General features: G+C 39.7%; 1 protein-coding gene and 1 pseudogene across 3 annotated transcripts in view; one reads left to right on the top strand and one right to left on the bottom strand.

Annotated features, from left to right (window-relative positions):
- PHYHIPL (phytanoyl-CoA 2-hydroxylase interacting protein like) overlaps positions 1-27,948 on the bottom strand; it is a 119,876-nt gene that overhangs the window by 84,218 nt on the left and 7,710 nt on the right. Inside the window, exon 1 of one of the 3 annotated variants that reach the window (XM_042458055.1) lies at positions 13,099-13,143. The exons of the other annotated variants lie outside the window; for them this stretch is intronic. Within the exon in view, the coding sequence (XP_042313989.1) occupies positions 13,099-13,111 (13 nt within the window). The 5' untranslated portion in view covers positions 13,112-13,143. Of the gene's footprint in view, positions 1-13,098; positions 13,144-27,948 lie in introns of those variants that run through there. 3 annotated transcript variants of the gene reach the window in all.
- LOC121927478 lies at positions 7,742-7,838 on the top strand (annotated as a pseudogene).

The raw sequence follows: 27,948 nt of genomic DNA, 5'->3' as shown, positions 1-27,948 counted from the left end.
TTCAGGTCACTTTTGAGGTATGCTGTTTAAATGACACACACATCTTAAGAGGCCAGAAGCTGTGCCAAAGCTGCGCTCCAGTCCTTAGGTCTGGAGTGTGGCTTTGGCGCACCTTCTGGCCTCTTAGGACGCATGCATCATTTAAACAGCATACCTCCAAAGTGACCCGAAACAGCTTTATTTTGGCCTGTCTGTTCAGGCCCATAGACTGCAATAGAGAATTCTGGCCATTCTTCTATTTTTAGCAGGGACACATTTTCAAATTTTGGCAAGTTAATAAAAAATGCAATAAAATTATTTTTTACCCACCCGCACTGGCCATATTCAATAGGCACAGCCATTCCCAACACCAAGAGAACAATTTGTCTCTGCCTGCCAAATAAAGATGAGGATCATCTCTCATGAAACAGTGGCAACCTGAGATCAGTACCAACGTGGCTGAATATACAGAATTCAAAGGCAAACTTAAGAATTAAGTACTCAAAGCTCCGGGTCTACATGGACAAATCCATTTGATTTTTTTAAAGTCAAGTTCTTTCTGTGGCAAATATGAAGAAATTTGAAGACTCATATGAAATTCTTATGAAAGACAAACTGAAACAAAATACTCACCCAGCCAAACAAACCACCAAGTAGTATTTTTAACTATAAATTAAGCTATCGGCTTAATTTACTTTGTTCCCCTTATTCCCCTATATTATTAACATGTTACATCCAAGCAGCAACCAGCAATTTCAGTAATGCTCATACAGTGGTGCCTCGGGATACGAAATGATCGGGTTACGAAATTTCCGGGATACGAAAAAGTTGGATTGGCAAAAACTGTTTCGGGTTACGAAATATTTTTCGGGTTACGAAATTCATTTCGGCGCGAAATTCAAATGCTGCAAAGTGCAGCTTTAGGCTTTCCAGTGCTAACGGAAAAGTGTTTCGGGTTACGAAATTTTCGGGTTACGAAAGGAATGGAGGAACGAATTAATTTCGTAACCCGAGGCACCACTATATTTATGGTATCTGTGAATAATATTCATATGACATCCAATTCAGTTTTGCACAGGTATTTGGGAAGCTAAGCAAGGTTGTGTGTGGTCAGTATCTGAATGGGAGAGCACCAATGAGTATCAACAATCTCAACAGAGGACTAGGAAAGAATTTTGCCTGGAACTCTGAGGAGCTATTACTGTCAGTCAGAGTTGACAATACCGAGGCAGCAGAACCAATGGTATGGCTCTGTATGAGATAGTTTCTTGTGCTCCAACATGAATAGTGCATCAACCTATACCAATTTAAAGTGAACCAACATATACAAGATGAGAATTTTTAATTTTTCTTATCAGAGACGTTTTCCCTTGTGGTCAACAGTCACACTGGAGAAATCTATTTGCTACTATGCTCTGCAGATTTACATTCCAGAAGTTAATAGCCTGCTTTAATTAAATTCAGGTCCTTAATTGACATTCAGGATTACCATTCTGCAGACAGTTTTTCACAGGTAAATCCCATGGATTTTAATGAGATTTACCTATGTGCAACAACTTGGGGACAAGAGTGTTTTTCCAGGTGCAGCAGCTTTCCTAGGGAGATCTGTCTCCCATTCCACCTCTCAGTACTGATTCCTAGTATTTATTTATCTTGTTGTATTTCGTGTCTCAAAAATAGGGTTGTTGTTGTTGTTTCTTTGTTTTTTACCCCAGCAAAGAGTATAATATCTGCTTGCTGTGAGCACCAAAGCCATGCTAGTGCAAATGTGCATACCCTGTAGGTACCAAATTGATCTTATCAACTATGGTTTTAGCTCCCTGAAGGCGTTTTAAAGATCTCATCTCACTGCTTTAGTAATCCCAGGAAGGCAGAAAATCAGGACAGTGAATCCAGCCCCTGGCACATTATTATACGTCTGGCAGGCTGTCTTAGTGTTGGTCTCAAGTGATGGAAGCCTACACTAGTTCTGGCCGCCTTTAAGACAGTGCCTGGTGTAGATCCTCCCTGAAACATTTTGTACTCTCATACTCACCTTTTAAATAACCTTCATCTGCCATTTTTGGAAGAAACCCTTCCATAGGGATTATCCCTTGTGCAAGGTAGCACTTCTCCTTGCCTGCTCAAAAAAGAAATAATGCTACCGTTGGCTAGGTTTAATAACACACTAGCTGATGAAAACAATCCTCCTCGAGTAAGGCCTCCAGTTGCATAACTGACAAAGGAAATGCAGGCAACACTATCTCAAACCGATTGCAGTGTTTGCTGTGTCACGGCTGAATTTTTATATACTTGAAAATACAGTTGTATCTTTCTAGCAGGGAATAGCACACAGACATTTCTACAATACGGAATTGTAATCAGATATTTGAGATGTGGAGCTGGAGAAAAGTGCTGAGGATGCTGTGGCATCCAATAAGACAAACAAATGGATCCTTGAACAGATCGAGCCTGAACTCTCCCTGGAAGCCAATATGACCAAACTGAAGCTGTCATACCGTGGCCCCATCATGAGAAGGCAAGATTCATTAGAAAAGGCAATAATGCCAGAAAAGGTGGAGGGCAATAGAAAGAGAGGAAGACCAGACGCCAGATGGATAGACTCAATCTGGGAGGTCATAGGTATGAATCTACAGAAACTGAGCAGGAGCCAATTTTGCACAGCTCTCTTTCTGTCACTCTCACACACTTTTGACAAGGCTAATTGACACCTGTGCAGCCTTAGCAACCACTGGGATCCAATATAACTATGGGATCCGATATAACTAGACTGGCATATATTCACACTATGCTAAAAATGTACAGGATCTTGGTCATAATATTATATAAATGAGGAAAATGCCAATGGCAGTACTCTTCTAAAGTTAGTACAAGATAACTAAGTATACAAAGATTAGCATTAACAGCAATACATAACAGTTTTCTCTGTTTTTCTCATCAGGTACATGGATATTTATATTTTTCTGGAGAGTCTGTGCCAGTCTGTTGCAGAAGAAGCAACAAAAAGCCCTGTGGCATGTTAAAAAACAATATAAGGGGAATGGTGCAAAACCAAAGGCCCATAGCTTTACTTTTGCACCATACTTTTTGAATCACCCTGTATTTTATTTTGCTTGAGCTTTCATAGATTGTCACACATTTTTCAATATTTACATTCAATATATCAATATAGTCCGAATAAGGGCCACTTCACACATTTAATTTATAAGTGTGTGTGTGTTTATGTTTGTAAGCATCTGTTTGGAACTCCAATGTATGTCCCAGTGCATTTACGTATCTTGAGAACCATAATCTAAGGGGCAGTGGTGTAAGAAGGAGGCCTTGGTCTGGGGAATTTATCATTAGCTCAAAGAGAGGAGCAGTCACTAACCCTGTGTTTATGAAGGTAGCCAAGGTAATAATAGGTCAACAGAGACATGTTTTATGAAAACTGAATACTGTTTATTACTCATACACACTTCAGACAAGCATACACTCACACAATAACCCAAGAACTCAAGAATATAGTAAGTAAACGTTGGATAGATAACAAGAGGCATCACTAATGGTGATATTCACCTGTAAACAGATCTCATTCTTTCTGAAATGCATCCAATGTATATCTTCGCAATAATTTGGTTAATTTATCCATTTCCATACATTTGTACATTTTAAAGAGCCATTCTTTTATTTCCGGGCAATTCTCACTCTTCCACTTTGCTGCAATTAACATTCTAGCAGCCGTAACCATATATAATAATATCGTTTCATATTTCCTTCTTATGTCTTTATTTGGACTAGAGTGAACTTTTGGTTTTTGTTGATTATGAGATTTTATAGGATGAGGAAGATATAGGTTTCCGGGCTCAGTACAAGATGTTGGTTATTACCTATAAAGCTCTAAATGGCTTAGATCGGACCTATCTTCGGGACCATCTCCTTCCATATAATCTTCACCATGATCTCAAGTCCTCTGGGAGGAATCTGTTACAGCCTCTAAAAATGAGATTCTCTATGACCGCCCAGAGGACCTTTTCAGCTATCGCTCCCAGATTATGGAACGGCCTGCCAGATGAGCTCCTTCATATTACTACCTAAACAGCTTCAAGAAAGCTGTTATGACAGATCTCTTCCGGCAGGCCTTTCCTGAATAAACCCGTGGCCACCAAATGAAAGGAAATCCAGCTTCTGACCCGACCCGCTATAGCCACTATTTAGTGTTATTTGTGAATTTTAAGTATGTTTTAATTTTAATCTGTTTAATTGTTTTTAAGGGGGGTGGGAATGACTGTTTGGGAATGTATATTTTAATGTTTGCATTTTGTAGAGGGGCAGGATATATATATCACCTATATAGTATTAGGTGATATAGTGTAACAGCTATTTAGAAAGTGTTTCTTTTATATTCTTTTATATAATCTGGAAGGAAGTCCAACACAAGGAAGTCAATTTTTTAGTTTTGTGTGTTACTGTTCTCTGTTTTTTTCTATTGTGTTATTGTTTATTGTTGTATATTTATGATGTCATTGTCTTATAGCACTGTGTTTGTCTGTTGTTATGTAGTAATGTTTTTTACTGTATTAATAAAATAAAGATTGTTTTAAAAAAGAAAAAGAAACTGTAGATAGCAACCATGTAGACAGAACACCAAGATTGTGTTTATACCCTTGGTGTGGGTAAAAATCCAATAAATCCACCATGGACGACATTACAATATTGTGGAGAGCATGCTAACAACATAACATGCATCTGCACAAATAACTTGCTGTGCTTCTTTCTATGAATCCTCTCTCTTACAATAAGTTCAGGACTGAATACTAGCCACAAGTTAAATTTCCAGTCAATTTTTAATAACCATGTTTTTGTATTTTGCCATTTCCAAGAACAAAGCCTTTTTTAGAGCTTCCTGCATCTGCATCCAAATGATGGTCACTGCTGGGGAGGTTTATTACTGAAAGAACTATAGAAAAAACATTACCTTAATTCCCCTGCCTTTGATTTGCTGCAGAGATGCTTATTCATTACCCTTGCACAGGAGATACACTTCTCTGGGAATACATTAAAGGTTTTCAAATTCACACCCAGTCTTCTACTCCTAAATTGAAGGTAAATGAGCAATCCATTTTAAACAAAAGTAATTAAGCATTTCTGCTGTGGGGTTCATCTTTATTAGAAACAATATATAATTTTTCTTTCAGATAAGAATTAGATATCCAGGTGTTTCAGACTTCAACTCCAGAGTTCCTGACCAATTGTAATGTAATCACTGTCCTACTAGACATTATTTCCTATAGAAATGTCCCCTTGTTACACTGCAGCCAAGTAATAAACTAAGAGCCAGAGTCCACAAACACCATCACTAGGTGGCTAGTGGCATCAAGAAGTACAGTGGGCCCTCCACATTTGCTGGGTTAGTGGCTCAGGACTCCTGTGAAAGTGGGAAAACTGCTAATTAAAAAAAACACAGTTTTAAGCTGAAAGAACACCTCTCTAGGAATCCCTAGGTTCCTTCTGCTGGAAGTTGACAATAGAATTGCTCTGGAGGATCTACTAATGCCTTGAGAACTGTACTCTCTAGGAATCTCTAGATCATCAGGGACGTAGCCAAGGGAGGGTCCGTTGGGTCTGGACCCCCGTTGGGTCCAGACCCCCCTTCCATTAGATACAATGAATGGCATGTGCCACCATGACCAAGCCCCATTATAATGGTAGCACTTAGTCTGGACCCCCTTCCCAAAATCCTGGCTATGTCTCTTTGGTCTCCCAGCATGACTCTGTCATCAACTTTGAAACTGACCACAGAGTTACATCAGAGAATCTACAGATCAGATCCCCAGAGAGAGTATATTAATCAAATCAGTGAATAATCTGCAAAAGCCAAAGCCATAAATGTGAAGGGTCAACTATATTATTTTGGTCCAGCGTCTTTCACAAACAGAACTTTTTTTAAAAAAAAGGCACCAACACTTCAGAATACAATTCCTCTTTCAAAATCTTGCCTGGGCCCTAGTATCTGGTGAAGAAGGGTTTCTCAATATGCCCTCCCACAATCTCCTTCCTTCTCCACTGTAAAGTCCTCTTTTGCATCATGGAGGCCCAGTGGCAGCGTTGCCAATTTCCAGGGAATTCCCTGGAATCTGGGGAATATAATTAATTTCTTTCTGGGGATTTTGGATTTTGGTAAAACATTCCAGGGAATATCTTCGAGGCTTGTTGGCAACGCTACCCAGCGAGCATGATAGGAACTTCATTTTGCTCCTGTGAGGCACCAAGTGAGAAAGCCAACCATCGCTGGTTATTAGAAATAATGACTGCCTATGAAGGCCCATCTCTTGAATTCTGGGAGAATGCACCTTACGGGACATCCAGTGTCACCCTTGACTGTGGACTACAAGAGGAACTTTGAAATATAGTACACAAGCTTTTAGTAAACCTTTCTGGAATTTGCAATTTTGGGAGGGGCATTTAGACTTCTCAGCCAGAGAGGTCTTAGCCCTCACTGAACTACAAAACCCAGAATGGAACAGGAGGCAGCCAGAGCAGGAAAAGTGGAATAGCAGCACTATAAGAGTGTAGTGCCATTCCCTTCTCCTTTTGTGTCATGTCTTTTTAGACTGTAAGCCTAAGGGCAGGGAACCGTCTAATTCACCATTTTGTAAGGCACTCTGAGAGCCTTTGTGGCTGAAGAGCAGGGTATAAATATTCTAAATAATAATAAATAATGTGTCTGTGTGCATGCATACACATACATGTGCGCGTGCACACACGTGTGTGTGTGTGTATACTAATGCATCTAATAAAATAAAAAGAACTGTACCATGCATAGGAGCAGAAGAAAAATCCAATAATGTCATCAAGATGTCAAAATCCTCCTAAAAAAGATTTTACACCCTGACTAGGAGACTGTAAGAAAGGAAATTCTCCAGACCTCTTCAGGGATATTGTTCCGTAGACCCAGGAGAGTTGCTGTTGCTGTAAACACCACTTCAGGAAGACTGTTTCATAACATGACAGTAGAGATGTAATTCTTTGCTAATTTTGTCTTTGAGGGAAGCAACATGTCATTTTAGCATTTTTCCCCTCCCTGCTGTGCAAATGCTTTCAAAAGCTGCACAGTTCCTGAACATTATTCACAGTTCAGGACTTATTCTGCACAAATGTCGTACAAAGTTTTCTTGCACAGAAATAAGAATTTTATTCACAGGGAACAGAATTTTCTGCTTACTGTGCAGAAAATGCTGTAGTTTGGGACTCACTCTGATGTGCACATGTGTGTGTGCGTGTGTGTGTGCGTGCGTGCGTGCGTGCGTGCAGAAAACACAAGAAAAAGCACTTTATGGGAAAATGCATTCTGGGGAAGTTCCGTTTCATGTGCAAAACACCCCTCAGTAAAACCCATGTGTGAATTTTGCACATAAAAAGTTCTGAACTGCAAAGATTTTTCACAGTTCAGTATTCTTCTCATCAGGGTTTCCTGACACTCAAAAAATACACTTTTTTAAAAACCATTTTTTGGAATATTTTCCCCACCCTTGCATCAGATTTATTGCAAAGGTCTTGTTTGTTACAGTTCATTTTCACCATCACCAGGCCTGTGATGTGCATTACATCTATCCACTCTATTATTGTTGTTATTAATTTCCTTTTATTCATTTATATCCTACCTTTTCCTCAAGGTGGGGGACTCAAGGCAGCTTGCAAATTATTAAAACCAGTAGAGAATAAAAATATACAAAAACATTAATAAACACACATTTTATATATATATAAAATCTATAGTATTGTGTTGTATGAAAAGGGAGAAGGTTGGTACTCCCCTTGACAAGGATGGAAGAGGTCCTAGTGGCCTTTGCAAAAAATCTATAGTATTAAAATCTTGTAGAGTTAATTAAAAACTGAATATAAGAAGTTAACAAAACATCATATCATTAAAAAACCCTCATAGTCAATTCATAAAAACTTGGCAGCATAGAAAGTTCTTTACCTGGAGGGGAAAGAGCAAGGAGGAAGCCATCCCCCAGAGATGAGGTTTCACAGGTCTGGGAGCAGCTACCAAGAAGGCCCTTTCCCTTCTTCCCACCAAATGAGCCTAGTAGGTGTCTTGCACTAGTGAGCTTTTCCTTGAGGAGCTACTGATATGCTTTTGAGTAAACTCTAAATCTTACTTAAGCTATAATTACTAAGATTTTTAATTGGTGCTGTCCCTGTAGACCAGTATGCAGTGCTGAGAGCACAGCTGTAAACAATCTACGTGTGCCTCCCTGGATACACTAAATGGGTTTACTGTTATTTTTCCCCAATGTAAAGGATTTACAGTTATTTAATCACGGAAAACTTTTATCTCCATTAAACAGTCTCAAAACATCACCTCGATCAATATAATTTCCTGTTAAATTAAATAATCTGTTAAAGCGAGGCTACTAATTGACTTAAAACAAAACCTTCCATCCATTAGCAGCACTAATTGGCTATGGAAGCATTCTTTTAAAACTAAAGAATCACGCACAGACTCATGCAGGAGGAAGTAAAGAAACCCACACGTTCTACTGTGTGGTGAATACATTATGGCACAGTAACATGTGGACAGTGCTAGAACATTGTACCATACAGGGCCCTTCTGCCCCAGGTACTTTATTTCCCTTATTAGTGCAAATCTGGAGGTCAATTTCCAAGTGAAAGCACTCAGAACTGAACAGAAGTAAAATTCAAACAAGTTTCTTCAAAGAGCCAGGGGAAAAAAAGTTAATTGACCTGTTAGCTCTTTAGTGTGATGGCAAAACCATGTATGCTGCAACATGCAAAAGAACACATAATTTGCCACTGTAAAGGGTTTTGAGCCACAGTTCGATAAATTACAGGTGCCTAGCCATTAATATGTGAAAAGTATCAATTAGACCGAATTATTTAACAGTGAGCTTTGTTCACTGAATGTGTGAAACCAACATTATCTACTTCTTTTCAAGAGCTTGAAATTGATTTCTAAAGGTAGGTACTGGAGGTAACTTCTCTATGTAGTAAAATACCACTTAATTCTATTATGCTACCAAAAAACTACATATTACCACTGGATAAAAGAAAAACTGAATTATAACCAACCTGGGCATGATCAAGCCAGATGTTAAGTGCTGTTAGATCCCATTAATTTCAGTGACCTGACCATGCCTAAATTTCCCATTGAAACAAAACTCAAGCCAAAATGAAAGATCATGAGAAATAGCATAATATGGGGCAGAAAGAAGAAAGGCTAGCAAAAGATGTGTGTGTTAACTGCCTTCAAATCATCCGTGACTTATAGAGACCTTATGGATGAGACATCTTCAAGACATCCTGTTTTAGTAACTGTTTTATTGCTTTCCTCCTTGACTTTCCTCAATAAGCAATTGTTCCAGGTCTTTGATATTGTCTGCTAGTTGTATGGTGTCAGCTTCATATCTTAAACTGTTGATGTCCCTCCATTTTTCACATCTCTTTCCTCCAAATCTAATCTTGCTTTGCATAGAATCTATTCCTCCCAAATCTAATGTTGCTTTCCACCAAGTCTAATCTTGCTTCATATAGAAAACTGCAAATGGGTCCCTTCTGGGAAAAAGGCGGCATACAAATGAAATAAATAAATAAAAATGAGTAAAATATATTTGGCATACAATAAATACCAAAAAAAAAAAAAAACATGCAATTCCAGAGGAAAATCGGCATGTGCTTTATAGACTACAGCAAAGCCTTTGACTACATAGATCACAAAAACAACTATGGCATATTCTTAAACAAATGAGTATACCATAACAATTAACTATCCTGATGCAGCACTTGCATTCAGGACAGGAGACTACTGTTAAAACAGAATATTGAGAAACAGAATAGTTCCCAGTCCGAAAGGGGGCTCAGATAAGTCTGCATTCTGTTTCCTTATCTGTTCAATTTGTATACGAAAAACATCACACACAAAGCAAGTTAAGACTTGGAAGAAGGAAGAGTGAAGACTGGAGGGAGTAATATCAACAATCTAAAATATGCAAAAAACAAAACAAAAACCCCACAATACTACTAGCATAAAACAACAAATTGCTGAAGAAAGTCAAAGAGGAAGGCTTAATGTTGAACTTTAGGAAAAGAAAAATAATGGCCACAGAGGATTTACATAAATTCAAGCTAGATGACAAGGAAATCGAAATAGTAAAGAATTTCTCATATCTTGGATCAAAAATTGATCAGAACAGTGGTCACAATCAAGAAATTCAAAGAAGACTAGTACAGGGAAGGGAAGCTATGAAAGAACTAGACAAGATCCTAAAGTTCAAAGATATAAAAATAAGCACTAAAATTAGGGTAATCCAAGCCATGTACTGATTTGAGAGATGGACAGTGAAGAAAGCTGATAGGAAGAAAATCAACTCATTTGAGATGTGATGCTGGAGAAGATTGCTGAGGATACTGTAGACAGTGAAGAGGAAAATATATAGGTCCTACAACAGATCAGCCCTGAACTCTCCCTAGAAGCCAAAGGGACTAAACTGAGACTGTCATAGTTCGGACACATCATGAGAAGGCATGATTCATTAGAAAAGGCAATAATGCTAGGGAAGGTGGAGTGTGGGAGAAGCAGAGAAAGACCGCATACCAGATGAATAGATCAATCAGGGAAGCCATGGTGGACTGCAGGACCTGAGCAGAGCAGTTGAGGACAGGGGGCTTGGAGGTGTCTCCTTCACAGGGACACTATTAGTTCAAGTCAACTCAAAGGCAGTTAATAAGAACAAATGAACATACTGACACGTTTTTTTTCCTTATTCTGTAAGCAAGGGTGGGAATTTTGTGCCCTCCGGATGTTATTTCACAGCACTTCCCTCACCATTGACTCTGCCACTATAGGTGATGGGTACTGCAGTCCAACAGCATCTGGAGGGCTACACAATTCCCATTCCTGCTGTAAAATAAAATAGGTCTATCTTACCACAAGAAAGAATCATACAAATTGTTATACCTGAGCCATGTGCACTAAATTTTCAACAATAGCCTTTCCCAATTTATTATTATTATTATTATTATTATTATTATTATTATTATTATTATTATTTATGGTATTTATACCCTGCCCTTCAGTTCTAAAGGCTATTATAATTCAAAGATGAGAACTTTATAGTCCACCAGCTGTTGTTGGATTGGAGCTCCCAGCTGTCCTAGACCACCTATCCAATAATGAGGGAACTTGGGAGTTATATTTTAACATCTGGAGGGCTAGACCTTTCTCAACACTGCTTCCAATTGGTTTCCTCTCAGCCTTCTTCTTTTGTTCTACCGCATGGCTTGATGAAGAGTTCTGAAGAACTCAAAGAGTACACAACATTTGTGTGATGTTGGTCCAATAAAGGTATTATCACATTATATATATATATATATATATATATATATATATATATATATAATTAATAATTATATTAAATATAAGCATTTTTTTGGAGATTTTTCTTTTCCCTGTCATGGCTACTGTCATTTATTATTTAGATAGCTTGCATTCTAATGATCACTTTTTAAAAAAGAATACTTCAGTTCTATTTCTGGAAATGAATAAGTGACCTTAGACCAAGTTCTGCATTTCTCATCAATATTAATAACGAATCATAAGCCAACAATCGGTTTCTACCAGTCACAGAAAATTTCTAGCCCTGGGCATTTGACAAAGATCTGCCAACTGTAAGCACCACATTACAGGGCTGATGATTATATAAATTAAACTTGTCTCACTTATATAATCTAACATTATGTAACAGCCAAGCGTCTGGGGAAACGGAACGAGTTCAACTCTAAAATAACAAAGGATTAGGATATCCAGGTACAGTTTTGTGCCATCACTTGGCAAATCCTACCCACTGTTTACTGTTCACATCACAAGCTAGCAAAGTCCATAAATATAATGATGATCTTTCACATTAAAAAATGGAAACTAACACATTAAAGACCAGAAAACGAGTTGTCTGCAAAATGAACTTCAGATAATTATTTCTCTTTGCCCAGAAAATCATTAATATTGATAAGCTCATTTGCAGCATGGATGTTTACAAAATGCAATGTGTACAGATATTTGCAAAGTGCATTGTAAATGCTATATATGGGAAGTTATACACAGCTTCTAGCAAGGGAAGGATTCCAGTGGGAAATGGGTTGCTGAGAAAGATTTCACTGCTGTTCAGTCTACTTGGTTTTTTGCTGTTTACAACTACCGACAGTTTTGAGGATACTGGCTGAGACAGCAAGAGTTCTTCACAGCTTGTACAACTTGCTGTCCAAAACATTTCATACTTTTTGATGAAAAGTTGCTTATATACTTATTTACGGTTGTTATTTATTTATGCTTACCCATGAGTAAGTTCCACGATGTTCATAAATGGCTATATGGAAAAACAAAAACACCTGTGCCTCTACAGTTTTAGAGACTCGGGAAGCAAGAGGCAAAGAGCCCCTTCACAACTAGTGAACTTGATCTACTCTAGAGAGTCAAAAATAATGAGGTTCTGTGCTAGACTTCAGCATCTTTAGAGCTTGGACAAGTTTGTTTTTCTTTTTTGGACTACAACTCTCAGAATCCTCCAGCCAGCATCTTCTACCCAGCGTAGCTACCAGCGGGGAGACTTGGGGAATTGTGATCCAACAAAATATGTAACTTATCCAAACTCTGCTACATTTTTTTCTCCAGTTAACTTCCAAGGTCTAATGTATGAACCAGCTTCCAAATAGTGGCTGGGAGAATGTCATACTCTTGCAGTATAGGTCTATAAGATATTTATTTCAAAATTAGTTCCTAGCAAATATATTGGGATAAGACATGCAGAGAATTTAAAATAAGGAGCAAAGGTGCCTCATCGCACTTTGTTCCAGTAACAAAACTATGCATATTTACTCCATACACAGAAATCCACTTCCGATTCCCCACCAAGTTTTCTTTGTTTCTGCAATTTAAGGAGGGGTGAGATAAACTTTTAGCACTTATTATTGTAAAAACAGTTGGGATTAGATATTTTTATCAATCTACAGGAAATAACCTAAAGATCTATCAAGACATCAAGAACAATCTTATGTGCCTTCCCCCCCCCTTGACAGCTCAAGTTAAACTAATTCAGACTAACTTGAGGGAGACATCCCCACCTTGAATTCTCATTGTAGAAACCACTGGAGACTCTCTCTCTGCCTCTCTCTTGTGGTCTCAAAAGCTTTTTCTCTTAGAAGCTTCCAGAACAAACTCTCGCTCCTGCTCACTGATTGGTCAAGTGAGCCTTCCGTCAGCTGTGAAGTCATTACTTATTTGCATGTGCCTCCCTTCCAACCTGCTCTTATTACCTGGCAGGAGTCTTCCAATGACTGGAGGACCAGTCATTATAGGGTCTCTTCTGGTCCTCCAGATATTGTTGCTTGAATTTTCCCTGTTCATTTGTTATGCTGAGGAAGGCTAAAGAGGGTTCAGCTTAACAACATCTCATGGCCCACATGTTTCCCACTCCTGCTGTAGACCATACTACAGAAACCTTTCCATTCTGCTGGACTGTACCAGTCTGTAGAAAAAGAGGCTGAGCAGAAGCTAAGAACTGGGGGAACTCTCTAGGTTTTGATGCACAAACACAACCACAATAGATGAAAGCAAGTTTCTTGGAGCAATTTTTTTAATGAACTCCACATCCCCACCACTTTACATTATTTGCTTTTCCTAAGTACAGCACAGATCAGGTCTATTTGCAGGAGTGTTTATATGAAAAACTCTTACATAAATATTGCATAAATCATTTTGAATAGTAATGAGTCAGAAACAAAGGAAGTAATACCTTTCTTGGTTCTGTCTTTTGTCAGTACTTCCCTTTCTTTATTGAGATGTCTATTCTTTGCTATGATTCTTTGACAATCTTCCCCAACCTGTTACCCTCCACATGTGCTGGATTACAAGTTCTAGCATGCCAGCCAGCATGATGCTGTGCTCAAGTGTGTAGTTCCAACAGACTGGGAGGTACCAGCTTTATTTATTCGTTAGTTATATCCCACTCTTCCTCCAGGAAGGCAACATATCTTTCTCTTCCACATTTCATCTTTATCACAACCTTGTAAGGTAGATCAGATTAGGGATTTTATCACACCTCTTCTGTTCTCACTACAATCACATTAATGAAAGAAAGTGCATATATACTGTATTGGTTTGAGAGCACTCCCTACTGCACATCCCTCCATTAGCACAACCAGGCTTTTATTGGCCCCTCACTCTCTCTTCTACCCTCGTCCTAAACTCCATTTTCTTACCCTATGTCCTACCCGGTGTGCCTTGTATTTTATAATGAGGGTTTTTTTAAATGCAGTTGTGGATCTATGCAAATACAGTTTAAAAACCAATAAAGGGGGGAAAGAAAGTTTTAAAAACATTTATTCTGGAAAGGCAAGGGGGAGAGGAGACAACACTGGCACAATGTGACCACACAAATCCTGTAACTGTTACGAGAGTAACTTACTGCACCTGAGGACTAGCGCTATACCAGTGCTATTGGGATCTTATTGACAGGTTTTTCCATCAATGACTAATCACATGTCCAAGATAAGGCAGCAACAAAAGGAAGATGACATAGTGCAATAGGTATAGCCAAAGGGACTGTTATCTAACATGTATGGTGTTTTAAAAGCTGCATGTGTTACCCTAAGTGAAGGTAACAGCCCCACGTTCATCCAGGAAGTTTCATGGCTTAAATATGGATTTTTCATGTCCCAGTCCAACAGTGTAACCACAATACCATGCTTGTTCTCACCACCCCTTAGGTTCACGGTGTGTAATACTCCCTACCTGTCATCACTGTAATACTTTAAATGGCCACAAAACAGCCCCTGATGTTTGACTCATAAGAAAATCCAAGTGTCATTGATCCATTCAGCCCTTTAGTGAAAATCTTTGGGGAAGAGTGTTGCAAAGCTAGGCAAGGAAAAAAAACAGCTACAAACACCTCTTCCTATCTGAAGCATGGAAGGCATGATGAAGATGGAACCTAAATGCATTCAGCCCAATTCTGACCATGTTGTATATTCCAGGGGTCTGGAAATGGCTTGGCAGACTGCTTGCGGTGCCCAGCCATATGTTGTGCAGGACTCCTTTATGACATCCCCAAAAAGTGAGAAGTGACTTATGTGGAAACTTCTACAAGAGAAAATTCCCTTTAAAAATAGATAGCAGCCCCCCTCCCCGGTACTTTTTAACATAAAAAACCCTGTGTTTTTCTGGAATCACAAGTACAGTGCGCCCATGTCATACATGGGCACGCCTTACGTGGCTTCCAGCATATGGTGGAAGCCGCTCCGGAAGAAGTGGTGCTGCACCCTGCAAAGAGTAATAGGGCTGCCGTGCCACCACAAACACAAGCCCCATTGACTTTAATGGGGCTTGAGCATACGTGGGATTTCCCTTATGCGGGATGTGTGTGTCCGGAACGGATCCCCCACGTAATGAAAGGGACCACTGTACAATTCTGCACACTTTGAGTATTTTTTTTTTCATGGGGGGCATTTTGGGTAGTCCATGCAGCTCCCAAAGAGTCTCAGATGCAGAAAATTGCCCTCTGGACCCATCAGAGTTGCTCACCCTTGCTGTAAGGCATCACAAATTGCATTATGGCAAACAGGAAATATAGCAGTCTATATGATAATAAGCACTTCAACCTGCTTCAGCCTTGATGCCATGATGTCATAATACTAAATGCTTTAAATTGTGCCAGGGTGGCAACAGGGAGCCAAGGGATATTTAATGTACAGAATGAAGAGCATGTAATGTATATGTGTCTGTGTGTGTGTACATTCTCTTGTGGCTTCAAGTCTCCTGTTGACATATAGCATTCCCATGACTTTTCTAGACTTTTCCTAGCAAGGAATACTCAGAGGTGGTTTTGCCAGTTCCTTCAACTGAAAAATAGCCTACAGCACTTAGTATTTGTTGTCAGTCTCCCATCCAAGAACTGACCAGGACTGAGCTGACTCTGCTTAGCTTCCAGGATCAGACAGAATCTGGGGCCTTTAGGGTAGTTAGGCCCTAGAGCAAGAAATCTAGACGTTGGTATTTCTACTTTGCTTTTATCAGTGTTTCTAACACTGTTGCTGCTTTCTAGGTCAGTTGCGTTTGATTTTACTCTAGATTTCCTGAAAAGAAGACATTAAAATGGGTGAAATATCATTTCCACCAAAAAACAGTTAATTTAAGCTTATTGAGACATACAAGCTCCAGCCACTGCCCTGACAAGTAGCACTCTTTCTGTTTTTACTTGCTGTGTTATTTTCCATCACGAACAATAAGTTGGCTATCGGGATCTCTTTATTCATTGTGACATTCAGGTACTTAAGCCTAAGGCTGTAACATCTTTAGAAAGGTTGAACAGGGTGGTTTTTTCCTTGAAGACTGAAGGCCTTCCAAACTGTTAATTCCTTTATTTATATGCCAGCAATCTGGAGGTTTTTAAACAACAACAAGAACAACAACACTATCGTTTCTTGTTCCATCTGACAATGATATATACAATTTTCTCTCCTACCTGTACAAAAATACCACCGACTAACAAAAGAATTGAAGCTGGAAAAATATGGTTGAGATTTGATAACAATAAAGAAATACAAAACAAAATGGCAGAAATGCTTCCAAGAAATGTAGCTTCACTATTATATTAGCCTAAAATGGTAAAAGCAAAGGTTGTACTGATAGCTTCAGCTAAATGCATAGAAATAAAACAACTCTATAGAGAGCTAACAATTCTGTTCTGTGCTGCCCCCCTCCTATGTTGCTAGCCCTGTAATAAGCAGAAAGCCACAAATGCCTAATGGCATAAGAGCACATTGTTTGTTTGTTTTTACTCAGTAAACAAGAAAACACCTACAAAAAGAATCATCCTTGCCAAGGGATGCCGGTGGTTGGTCTTAAGAGAAATTTTGCATATTTTTCAAGCCTAGAATTTGTGCATTTCTGCAAAATATGTAAACTGGAAAAATGCAGTAACAATTGCTTTGCTGCATGAACTAGCAAGATGAGTAGCTCTGAACCATTCCCCCCCAACCTTTCTCACCAACTAGGCAAAAATTTTGTGCTTGTTTTGAGCAAAGTATATTTTGTACATATTGCCCAGTACCTTTCTTGATGTAAGAAATCTAGAGCTACAGCATAGTCACATAATCAGTCCTGAAAAGGATAGCATGCATGAAAACACTACTAAAACCACTCCTGTGACATGCTCATCTGTTTAAAGACCTCCAAAGAAGATGAGTTCACCATCACCCCCATGGCAGTCTATCCTACTGCCAAACAGCTCTTACTGTCAAGAAGTTCTTCATAATGTTTAGATGAAATCTGATTTTTATTGTTTGAATCCAGTGGCTTAAATTCAAGCTTCTGAAGCAGCAGAAAACAAGCTTTCTCCATCTCCCCACATGACATAGAATCATAAAATCACAGAGTTGGAAGAGACTACAAGACACAAGGGCCATCCAGTCCAACCCCCTGCCATGCAGGAACTCACAATCAAACCCTTTAATCTTCTCTTCTCCAAGCTGAATATACCTAGCTCTGTAAGCTGCTCCTCACAGAGCTTGGTTTCCAGACCTATTACCACCTTGGTTGCATTCTTCTGGACATGTTCCAGCTTGTCAATACTCTTCTTGAAGGGTGGTGCTCAGAGCTGATTATGGCATTCCATGTGGCATTTGATTAAAGTGTAATAGAGCAGCATATTACTTTTAAGCTACATTCAGAAAAAGAAGAAACTCTAGGGATCATATTGCAAACATGTTAGAAAATAGAATGAACCAAAGAATTTCAGAAGAAAATAAACCTGAGAGTTATAGATTATAACAAAGCCACTATCTGTGTGGGCCATGGAAAACTGTGGATCCCTCTTAAAGAAACTGATGTGCTACAACATTTGATTTTCCTGCTGTGTACTCAGGACAAGAGGGTACCGTAATGACAGAATTCAGAGAAACAGAACGGTTTCTAATTGGCAAGGGGGTCAGCAAAGCTGCATTTTATTGCCCTATCTAGTGAATACACTAAACGTATCATATGCACAGCAAGATAAGACTTGGGGGAAAGAGCTGTGAAAGTTGGAAGGAACATAAACAGTTTAAGATATGGAAATGATACCTTTCTACTAGCAGAAAATAGCAAGTGATTATGGAAGGAAGTAAAGAAAGAAAGTGTAAAGAAAGGTTTACAGTTGAACATTAAGAAATCAAAAACAGATGTTTTACCTAACTTTAAAGTAGATGGTGAAGAAATTTAAATAGTTCAAGATATTCTAAACCTTGGCTTAGTCATTAGCAAAATGGAGACTGCAATCATGGAATCAGAAAAAGACTAGGTCTTGGAAGAGCAGCTATGAAGGAGCAAGAAAAGATCCTGAAGTGTAAAGATGTATTATTGAATACTACAGTGATGATTGTCCATGCCATCATATTTCCCATTTCTACGTATAGTTGTGAAAGCAGGACAGTGAAAAAACTGACAGGAAGAACATCAACTCATTTGAAGTGCTAGAGAAGAGTTCCACGGATACCGTGAACTGCTAAACAGACAAATAAATGGGTCCGAGACTTTGAACTCTCCATAGAAACAATGATAACTACTACTATAAACTGACACCATCATGCTTTGGACATACTGAAAATATACTTCCTAGAAAAGACAATAATGCTTGTTAAGGTAGAAAACAGTAAGAAAAGAGGAAGGTTGCAGATGGATAGACTCAATCAAGGCTCTGAGTCTGCAAGATCTCAGCAGGGCTACTGATCATAGGATGACTTATAGTTAGGGTTGCCTAACTCAAAATCAACTTTATGGCAGTTAACAGCAATAAAAAGCTGACCTGATCTTCATTTTTTAACACATTCAATGGCTCAACAATTCATTACTACTCATCCTCCCCTTCGCTTGTGACAGATGTTGTGCCAAGTGTCTACTTAGAGTAGGATTCTGAAGCATATGGCCATCTTCATGATTTTGGACCGCTGCATTAGTTCCAGTTATTGGGGAGAAACAGAGAACTGCAGTAACGATTTACAAATAACTCATTGGGGTGTGCTGTTCTTTAATATGTAAGAAGTGCTGTATGTGTTCTTGGTGAGCATCCTCTTGGGGATTTAATCATCCGATCCCCTGATCCACACTTAAGGGGTGGAGGCCATTCTTCATGGAAAGAGGCCATATTCATTATCTATCTGGCAAGTATTCTGAATGGCACAGTCTTTACTGACATCCACCCCATCAAATGGTATGTTAGTGTCTTCACAGATGTACTATGACAAATTTGCTATAAGAAATCTGTTTCACTTTCTTTTATACATTAACATTCTTTAAACTTTACATTCTTTCCATTTAGGATTTTTTAAAAATGGTAAATTCTGATAAATGCTTTAAAAACAAACTGAATAGAAAGTCTTAATCCCATTTCCACTAGAAAAAAACCAATAGGTACAACTGCTTCCAGCATGGAGAAGACCACTCCTATAAGTCAATTGTTAAACATGACGACTGCTCAGAAGGAAGGGGTGGCAACTATAATTCAGCACCGATATTGTAAAATATCTGGGACTGAAAATGAGACTTTTAAGGGTTAAGTGTTCAAAGGCTTCCACTTAAATTGAAGAATCTGTGAGTTTCAGCATTGCGCACATTCAAGTTTTATTACTGTACAGTATACTCAACTATAGCTTGACCTCATATATAACTCAAGTGAAGGTTTTGGGGCTAAAATTATGGACTTTTGATATGACCGATGGATAAACTGTGGATAAAACTTAGGGGCATGTAACAAAGGATCTAAAGGATGAAGCAAAGGAAAACTATGCCCAAGAACTTACAAAATTCCAACAGGCACAAATTGTGCTTATACGTACTAAAGAATGGACAGATTAGAGAATAGAGGGGAGGTAAATGCTTCCAGGACAGTTTATACTCTTGACCAGGGGTAGGCAACCTGCGGCCCGCGGGCCGGATGCAGCCCGGCGAGGCCTTGGGACTGGCCCCAGTCCGGTCCTGCCGCCGATTGCCGCCGGGGCCTTTGGCATCTCGCGTGAGGGGCATGGTGGGGCAATTTTCTATAGAAGCCTCAGAAACATGCATTTATCTTAACATTTTTTTTTTAATCAGCAAATTTTTTCTCGTGTCCTCCATTTTTTATTTAAAAAGTGCCCTCCATCTGAAAATTTTGTCCTACATTTGTCCCAGTTTATTTATTTATTTAATTTCTAAAAAATTATTTAATTATTTATTTTTTGGCTTCAGCCCCCCAGTTGTCTGAGGGACAGCAACTCGGCCCCCGGCTCAAAAGGGTTGCCTACCCCTGCTCTTGACTTTCACCAGGGATGGTTCCGTGTGTGTGTGTGTGTGTGTGTGTGTGTGTGTGAAAGTACAGTACAGTTGGCCCTTCTTATACGCAGATATTTTTTATACACGGATTCAAGCATCCATTGTTTGAAAATGTTCAAAAAAAAGTATAAATTTCAAATATCAAACCTTGATTTTCCATTTTTCATAAGGGACACCATTTTGCTATGTCATTATATTTAATGGGACTTGAGCACCCACGGATTTTGTTATCCTTGGGGGATCTTGGAGCCAAACCCCAGCTAGGGCAGAACCTAGAGTAGAGGTATCCAGAGCCTCCGTGGACTCTATTGAACTGGATCAGTTTGAGTCCGTTAGTACCGATGATGTGGACAAGATCCTTAGAAGTGTTCGGAAGACAACCTGCTCTCTCGATCCCTGTCCCTCATGGTTAGCGGCTCAGGGGGGACCGGTGGTAACTTCATTGTTATACCGGATCATAAATACATCCTTGAAGGACGGGCAATTTCCATCAAGCTTAAAATTGGTCATAGTAAAACCGTTGCTTAAAAAGCCCTCCCTCGACCCCCTGATGCATAATAATTATTGGCCAGTTTCGCTATTGCCATTTTTGGGGAAGGTGATCGAGAGGGCGGTTGCAATCCAGCTTCAATCGATCTTGGATGAAACGGATTATCTGGACCCATTTCAAACCGGCTTTCGGGCGGGCTACGGGGTTGAGACTGCCATGGTCGCCTTGGTCGATGATCTCCGTCTGGGCATTGGGCGTGTCCCTGTTGGTGCTCTTGGACATCTCAGCGGCTTTCGATACCATAGACCATGGTATCCTTCTGGAGCGCCTAGCAGAGGTGGGAATTGGGGGCACTGCGCTTCAGTGGTTCCGATCCTACCTCTCTGGGAGGTTCCAGATGGTGCAGCTGGGAGACGTGTGCTCCGATAAGAGAGCCCTTACATCTGGGGTCCCTCAAGGAGCCATTCTGTCTCCCATGCTTTTCAACATTTACATGAAACCGCTGGGAGAGATCATCCGGAGACATGGGGCGCGGGGTTATCAGTACGCTGATGACACCCAAATAGTCTTCTCTATGTCTCTGACTGATGCAGTGACTGGGGATGGCATCTCTCCTCTCGTGGCCTGCCTGGAGTCAGTAATGGGCTGGATGAGGGAAAACCGACTCAGTCTGAATCCAGAGAAAACGGAGGTGCTCGTGATAGGTTCTCCTGGCCCGGGGATGGCGGTGGTTCCACCTGTCCTGAACGGGATCACGCTTCCTGTGAAGGACTCAGTACGCAGTCTGGGGGTGCTCCTTGATTCGTCGCTCCACCTTACATCACAGGTGGATGCGACGGTCAGGAGCACCTGTTATCAGCTTCGGCTGATACGCCAGCTGCGTCCCTACCTGGGCCAGAGGGACCTTGAAACGCTAGTACATGCTCTGGTAACCTCTCGTTTGGATTTCTGCAACGCGCTCTACATGGGGCAACCCTTTTACCATACCCGGAAGCTACAATTAGTGCAGAATATGGCAGCCAGACTGGTTACTGGCATACCCAGAGCCAGTCATATAACACCAGTGCTTAAAGATCTGCACTGGCTGCCTATTCACTTCCGGGCGCAATACAAGGTGTTGGTCATTACCTATGAAGCCCTAAATGGCTTGGGCCCAGGATACCTCGAGGACCGCCTCTCCCCATACAATCCGCCCCGCACTCTCAGAACATCTGGGCAGCAGCTATTGAGGGTTCCAGGGGCCAGATTAGCCTCTACTTCTAAGAGGACTTTCACCATCTCGGCCCCTACCCTTTGGAATTCCCTGCCCATTGAGCTCCGCTCGGCCACCTCCCTGGCCCAGTTCAAAAAGGGGCTGAAGTCCTTTTTATTTAAACAAGCATTCCCTGATGCAAGCCCCGACTAACTTCTCCCTCCCCTCTACGTCAGCAGTGGCAAGCTGGCTGGAATGTTTTTAATGTATTTTGTTTTATGTATATGGCAATTTATGTATTTTATGAATGTTGTACACCGCCCTGGTTTTATAGAAGGGCGGTATATAAATAAAATAATAATAATAATAATAATAATAATAATAATAATAATAATAATAATAATAATTATTATTATTATTATTATAGCATGACTCAGGTTTTTATGGTCATTTTTTGGACATAAATTGCTAACTTTATACATGAATGTATACAGTACATTGCTCTGCAGGATCAGTTTCAGATTTTGCATTTTGGCGCTAAAACAAGATGCTGTTCTATCCACCATGTGCCTTTTAAATTTTTGCCCATTGTAGCTGATTCTGTTCTCACCCAGTAGTAAGTACCATCAGAGATTTCAGAGGTGTCCCCCCCGACTCAGCCCTACCTGGAGATGTCAGACACTGAATCTGAGATCTTCTGCATGCAATTAACAAGAACATAAGAACAGCTGCACTAGATCAGAACAAAGGATAATCTGTTCCTGCATTCTGTTCCTACAGGAGCCACACAAAATATCACCATGAATCCCATAGTCAGGACCTGAGCGTATTAGCAATCTCCTGTTCATGTTCCCTAGCAACTGGCTTGCAGAGGTATAGGTCCACCTTGTCAGTGGACAAGAGCTGAGTGGTAACAAAATACACTTGGGATTCAGGAACCTGATGGGACCAATCATGGTTGGAAGCATGGCAAAGGAAGCTGATCTCACACTGCTGGCAGTAAAATACTATGGTCTTCCAAGCGCTTAAAGTACTCACTCTTCTTGCACTTTCTCAAACGGACAGAAAATCATGAAGTTTAATTGTAAGCCACTATATACAAAAGCTGATGAGCTGCATTTGGCTTGATGGGTTAAAGCTTCTGCAGGCCTGTGTTTGTATTTAATGCAGGACTGACCCAACTGTTAGTCAGAATGAACCCTAAAATCCAGATTATTGCTTTTCTGACTCATGTGAAAAAGTAATTTGTTTAGCTCTGAGTACAACACAGCGATATCATTAAGAAACTGGAACCAACTTGCTTCTTCTCTGTGGATTATATTGTGTGGAGCCCTTTCCATTAACAAAAAGAAAAACGTAGCAAAAAGCATTGAACTGCAGGTTTTTAAAAATATATATATATATTTGCCTCTTTTAAAATTAAAAAATGGAAAAAGTTAATCTAGGCATAAAATATCAACAGCAAAACTGTGTTATAGTCATGATAGCAATTTTTTTCTCAGTTAACTCAAGCCCTAAGAAAAAACACAATGGGCTGTTGTGTCACTGTAAAAATTGTTTGACACCATTTGGTTAGAGTTTAAGAGGCAGCATTAATGTATTATTTGTCCTTAAAAAACACTTAGTAAATTTTTCTCCGAAGTAGTTTTCCTTTTGAAAAAGGTCATGAATATATTTATATACACTCTATATAATGTCCCAATTTGGCAGAGGCTGTCCCAATTAACCCTCTGTTGCCCCACTTTTTCGGATGCTATTAAAATGACGCTGTTTCTCTTGCCTTCTTCCACTCCTCCCTTTCCTCCCCTGTCCTCAGCGTACTTCATTTGCTGGAAACTGTGTTCAAAGTGCAAAAGTAGTTTGCACTCAGTTAACTCAGAAACGGGAGAGAGAGGCAAGGAGAGGTGAGATTTCGCCTTTCCCAATAGGCTCAGGCAAAAGTAAATTATTGCAACCTCTCCTAGCTTCTCTGTTCTTCCACAAGAATAACTTTTTCTATCTCGACCACTCTCTGATATTGCTTGGCCACACATGAAATATTGGAGGGTATGTATTTTAGGCCCAGTACATACCGCCAAGATGCAGCATCCAGGCAGCGATTCTAGGGTTAGGGACTGCACACCAACCACACGGTCCCTAACGGTGGCGGCATAATGGTGGCCTCCCCTCCATACGGGGGCCACCATCATGATGTAATGGCACACTTGTGACATCTACACAGCATCCCAAGAAGAACCTGGTTTTTTGGGGTTCCTTTTGAGGCAGAGGGATGCCGTGTAGTTTGGCTGCTGCAGTGTCCTTCCGCAGGAAAACTGGACTCCTCCAGCCTGCCCTTTAAGGGCAGTATGTACTGGGCCTTAGTTAAGAAACAAAACTGTGGTTGGACATGGAAGTTTTGCCATTATGAAAACCAGCAAAGGTTTTAGGAGCAACCAAAGCCAAAGCTGTATGTCTAAACCATGTGAGTTTAGGGTGCATTTTGTTAATTTCAGCTGCAAAAATAATGCAGTTTTGACACCACTTTAACTGCCATGGTTCCATCCTACAAAATCCTGGGGATTGTAGTTCTCTTTGGCAGAGAAGGCTTCTAAAACTACAAATCCCAAGATTCCACAAGATGGAGCTATAACACTTAAAGTGGTGTCAAACTGCATTATTCCTACAGTGTAGATGCACCCTTAGTCCCACATGGAATACACACAATGAATTCACTGCAGATTGGTTAGTACACATAGGTAAAGCCCAATGATTCAGTGGGTCAACTCTGACACTAACAATAAGTTTCAAGCTACAATGTTAGTGAAGCTAAAGGAAGATGCACGCCTTATATTTAACATGAGACTATTGTCACATTACATTCAGTATGGGATAGTGGAGAAAACCCCTGGTTATGTTTTTCCTGCCCCTGTAACATTTACGAATGCTTGTCTCACTAGTGCTGTGACATAAATACATACATATCCCTAACATGACAGGGAAGAGGTAGAAGCTGCTGTGGAAATATACCCTTCCACTTTAAAAGGATGCAGACTTTATCCGTGTCTTATCACTTGGGAGGCCCCCTGTCCTGTCCTAGGGCCCTTTCACACTGCACAGTTATAGTGATATGATTCCACTTTAACTATAGCTCCATGCTGTAAAATCCTGTGGTTTGCAGTTTAGGGTGGGGCATTTGGACTTCTCAGCCAGATTGCCCTGGGGCTTTGCCTGCCATTGCAAATCCCAGGACTCTGCAGGATGCAGCCATGGAAGTTAGTGGCATCATAGTGCTATAATTGTGTACTGCAAGCTGTCCCCTGAGTTTTCCAAAGAAGGCGGCAATAGAAGCATAAAAATATTTATGCATACTACATTAGTGTAGTAAATTTGCACTTGCAAGTATTTAACCATTCCTCCGCTTCCCAAACCACCTTCCAGTGCTCAATCAAGCTATAATATATTCACCGACTGACAAATTAGCTGCTGAAGTACATCGAGGTAATTCCCAGACCTACCATGGGTATTTCTAATGGCACAAAGTGATGAAATGATTAGAACCATCACAATTAGAGAGACAGAAAATTAGAGAGAGAGAGAGAGAGAGAGAGAGAGAGAGAGAACTTGTCTCCCTGTATGTTCACTACACAGATGCACACAAAACAAGTGAAGCAGGAGTACACTGAGGCTGTAGTACTTTGGAAATATCAACGTGACTCATTGGAAAAATGATAATGATTGGTTTAGTAGTAAAAGTGGGAGACTACACTACAGGATGAATTGAGTCAATCAAGGAAGACATGGCCCTGAGACATTCCTCACCTTCAGCACAAAGCTCTGGAATCACCAGAATCAATTTCAGAAAGAAATAATTAGATGCTATGTGTGTCTATATGTTTACACACATGCATACACACAAAACGATTAAAGCCAGGCACACAACCTGATGTTGGATTGCAGTTCCCATCATTCCTCACCTTCAGCACTACTGGCTAAGGGCTGATGATTGCAGCTGCATCCTGGCAAAACCTGCAGACCATCAGGTTTTCCACTTCTGAATTAAACTGAGGTGCTATAAAACTTCTGGTTATTTTGAAATGAACCCAGATTTATTTTTTTAAAAGGCCACTGATCTTCAGACATTAGCAAAAGAAAAGGGAGAGTTGGGGACAATTTATCTGATAATTCTGCACAAGTCTAAATGAAAAGAACAGGAGATTTACAACTATATTCTTGTGCACATTCTATTTATACTAATGTGGCTTACAGAAGTGACATACTCAGAAAACTGTCCTCTTATTAGAGAAGGAACATCTTGACTTTGTTTGCTAAGTCTGTAATTAATTTTACAACTTAATCTCAACATACTCTCTAGCAAACAAAACCAATAAAATAAAATAAATCCTGCCCCCTCGTATAAAGCCAAAGGATAAAGCCAAAACTGCTGAATAAAAGTTTTAATGATTACTTAGACATATTCTATGGAGACAGATCAGCCAAAGCTGTGAACAAAAGACTTTTAGGCTCTAAGAAGAGTTCTAAGCAATCAGGTTAAGCTTCCATCCAAAATAACATAGCGCTGCATTTGGCTAGAGAAGTGGCCATTTTGTTTTCATAGTTAGAAACTGTTCATCTATTTTCAAAATATTCTCTAAAATAATAAAGAGCTGAAACTAACAAGATGTAATCAAAAGAAGCCTCTGAGTTCCTAAATTCTGCATCACATAATGAATCTGTGAATACTTAAATCAGACAACCCAGACTATGAAAATATCTACATCATGATAGCAAACAACCTCCCTGCATATTTTCCTCATTTCAGAATTCTCTCTGCCCAGCATGATCTTTAAAGTGCTTTCTTCTTAACCTTTAGATGTTCCTTCTTTCGTGATTCTGTCACTGTGACTAGACATTTTACTCCTACAAACAGAAATCCAATCGTTTCATGATTTATGCATTCTTACTGAAAATTTAATGACTATGGGGTTGCACATTACCCCAGCGGTGTATATTCAAGAAATATAATTAATGCAAGTATTTACATTCAGAAAATTATTGTTCCAAACACTTAGAGATATTAATTATTTATAGAATTTCAAACAAAACAAAAGCAAAAACACTCTAATGAGGTTTGGGACAACAAACAACTGCAGAACAGGCTGGATACTTTCCCTGAAAAAAGACATTGGAGTTCACATATTAAAGTGAAAGATACACTCCTTAATAAGGGCAATGTTCTCAGATATGCTTAATGGACTAGGAGGTAGGGAAGGTTGGTTACTCTGTTATTTCTGATTTTTGTATTTTTAAATAATTGTCTCCTGCCGTTAACATGTTTTAAGTAACTTTATTCTATTGTAGTTTATTTCATTTTTTATTTTCAAGTGCATTATTGCATTTTTAAAAATTTCACTTTGTTATGTGCCTTTTGAAGATCGTATTCCCAAAGCCAACATACACATGAGTTCCAAATAAAATAAATGTATTGTTGTGAGTATCAGATATTTTGCAGTATTAGGACTTGATTGTGCAATGAGACTGGAAACAATGCATCAATATTAACCATGTTATGGCTCTTTTTAATAGAATAAATGTAACTGTAAATTCTTTTTTCTTCAGTATTGTTCAATGTAATTTTATGGCATTTCTTGGCAAACAATACGGGGAATAAGGTTTTCTTTGTAACTTTCCTCCCCCACTCTTTGTCATCCACCCTGGAAATTTTTGGTTTATGGTAGGTGATGGATGGCTGCAACAAGAGGCGCAAAGGAGCTGGAAGCAAGAAGAATTAAAGGGATGGATGTGAAGGAAGAGTAAGTTCATGGCACTGTGTGCTGCCTTGAAGAGACATGCAGAAGAAAGAACTGGCCTGCCAGAAGGAGGAGATGGGTAGAGAGGAAAGTGTGGAGAAGAGATGGAAAAGTGGAGGAGGACACATTGGGAAAAGAGAAAAGGGAAAGGGGAAAATAGAGA

The sequence above is a fragment of the Sceloporus undulatus genome, chromosome 3 (assembly GCF_019175285.1).
Source record: "Sceloporus undulatus isolate JIND9_A2432 ecotype Alabama chromosome 3, SceUnd_v1.1, whole genome shotgun sequence".
NCBI classification, from domain to species: domain Eukaryota; kingdom Metazoa; phylum Chordata; class Lepidosauria; order Squamata; family Phrynosomatidae; genus Sceloporus; species Sceloporus undulatus.
Note: the sequence above shows the minus strand (reverse complement) of the source record. Positions and strands in the feature narration are given on the sequence as shown.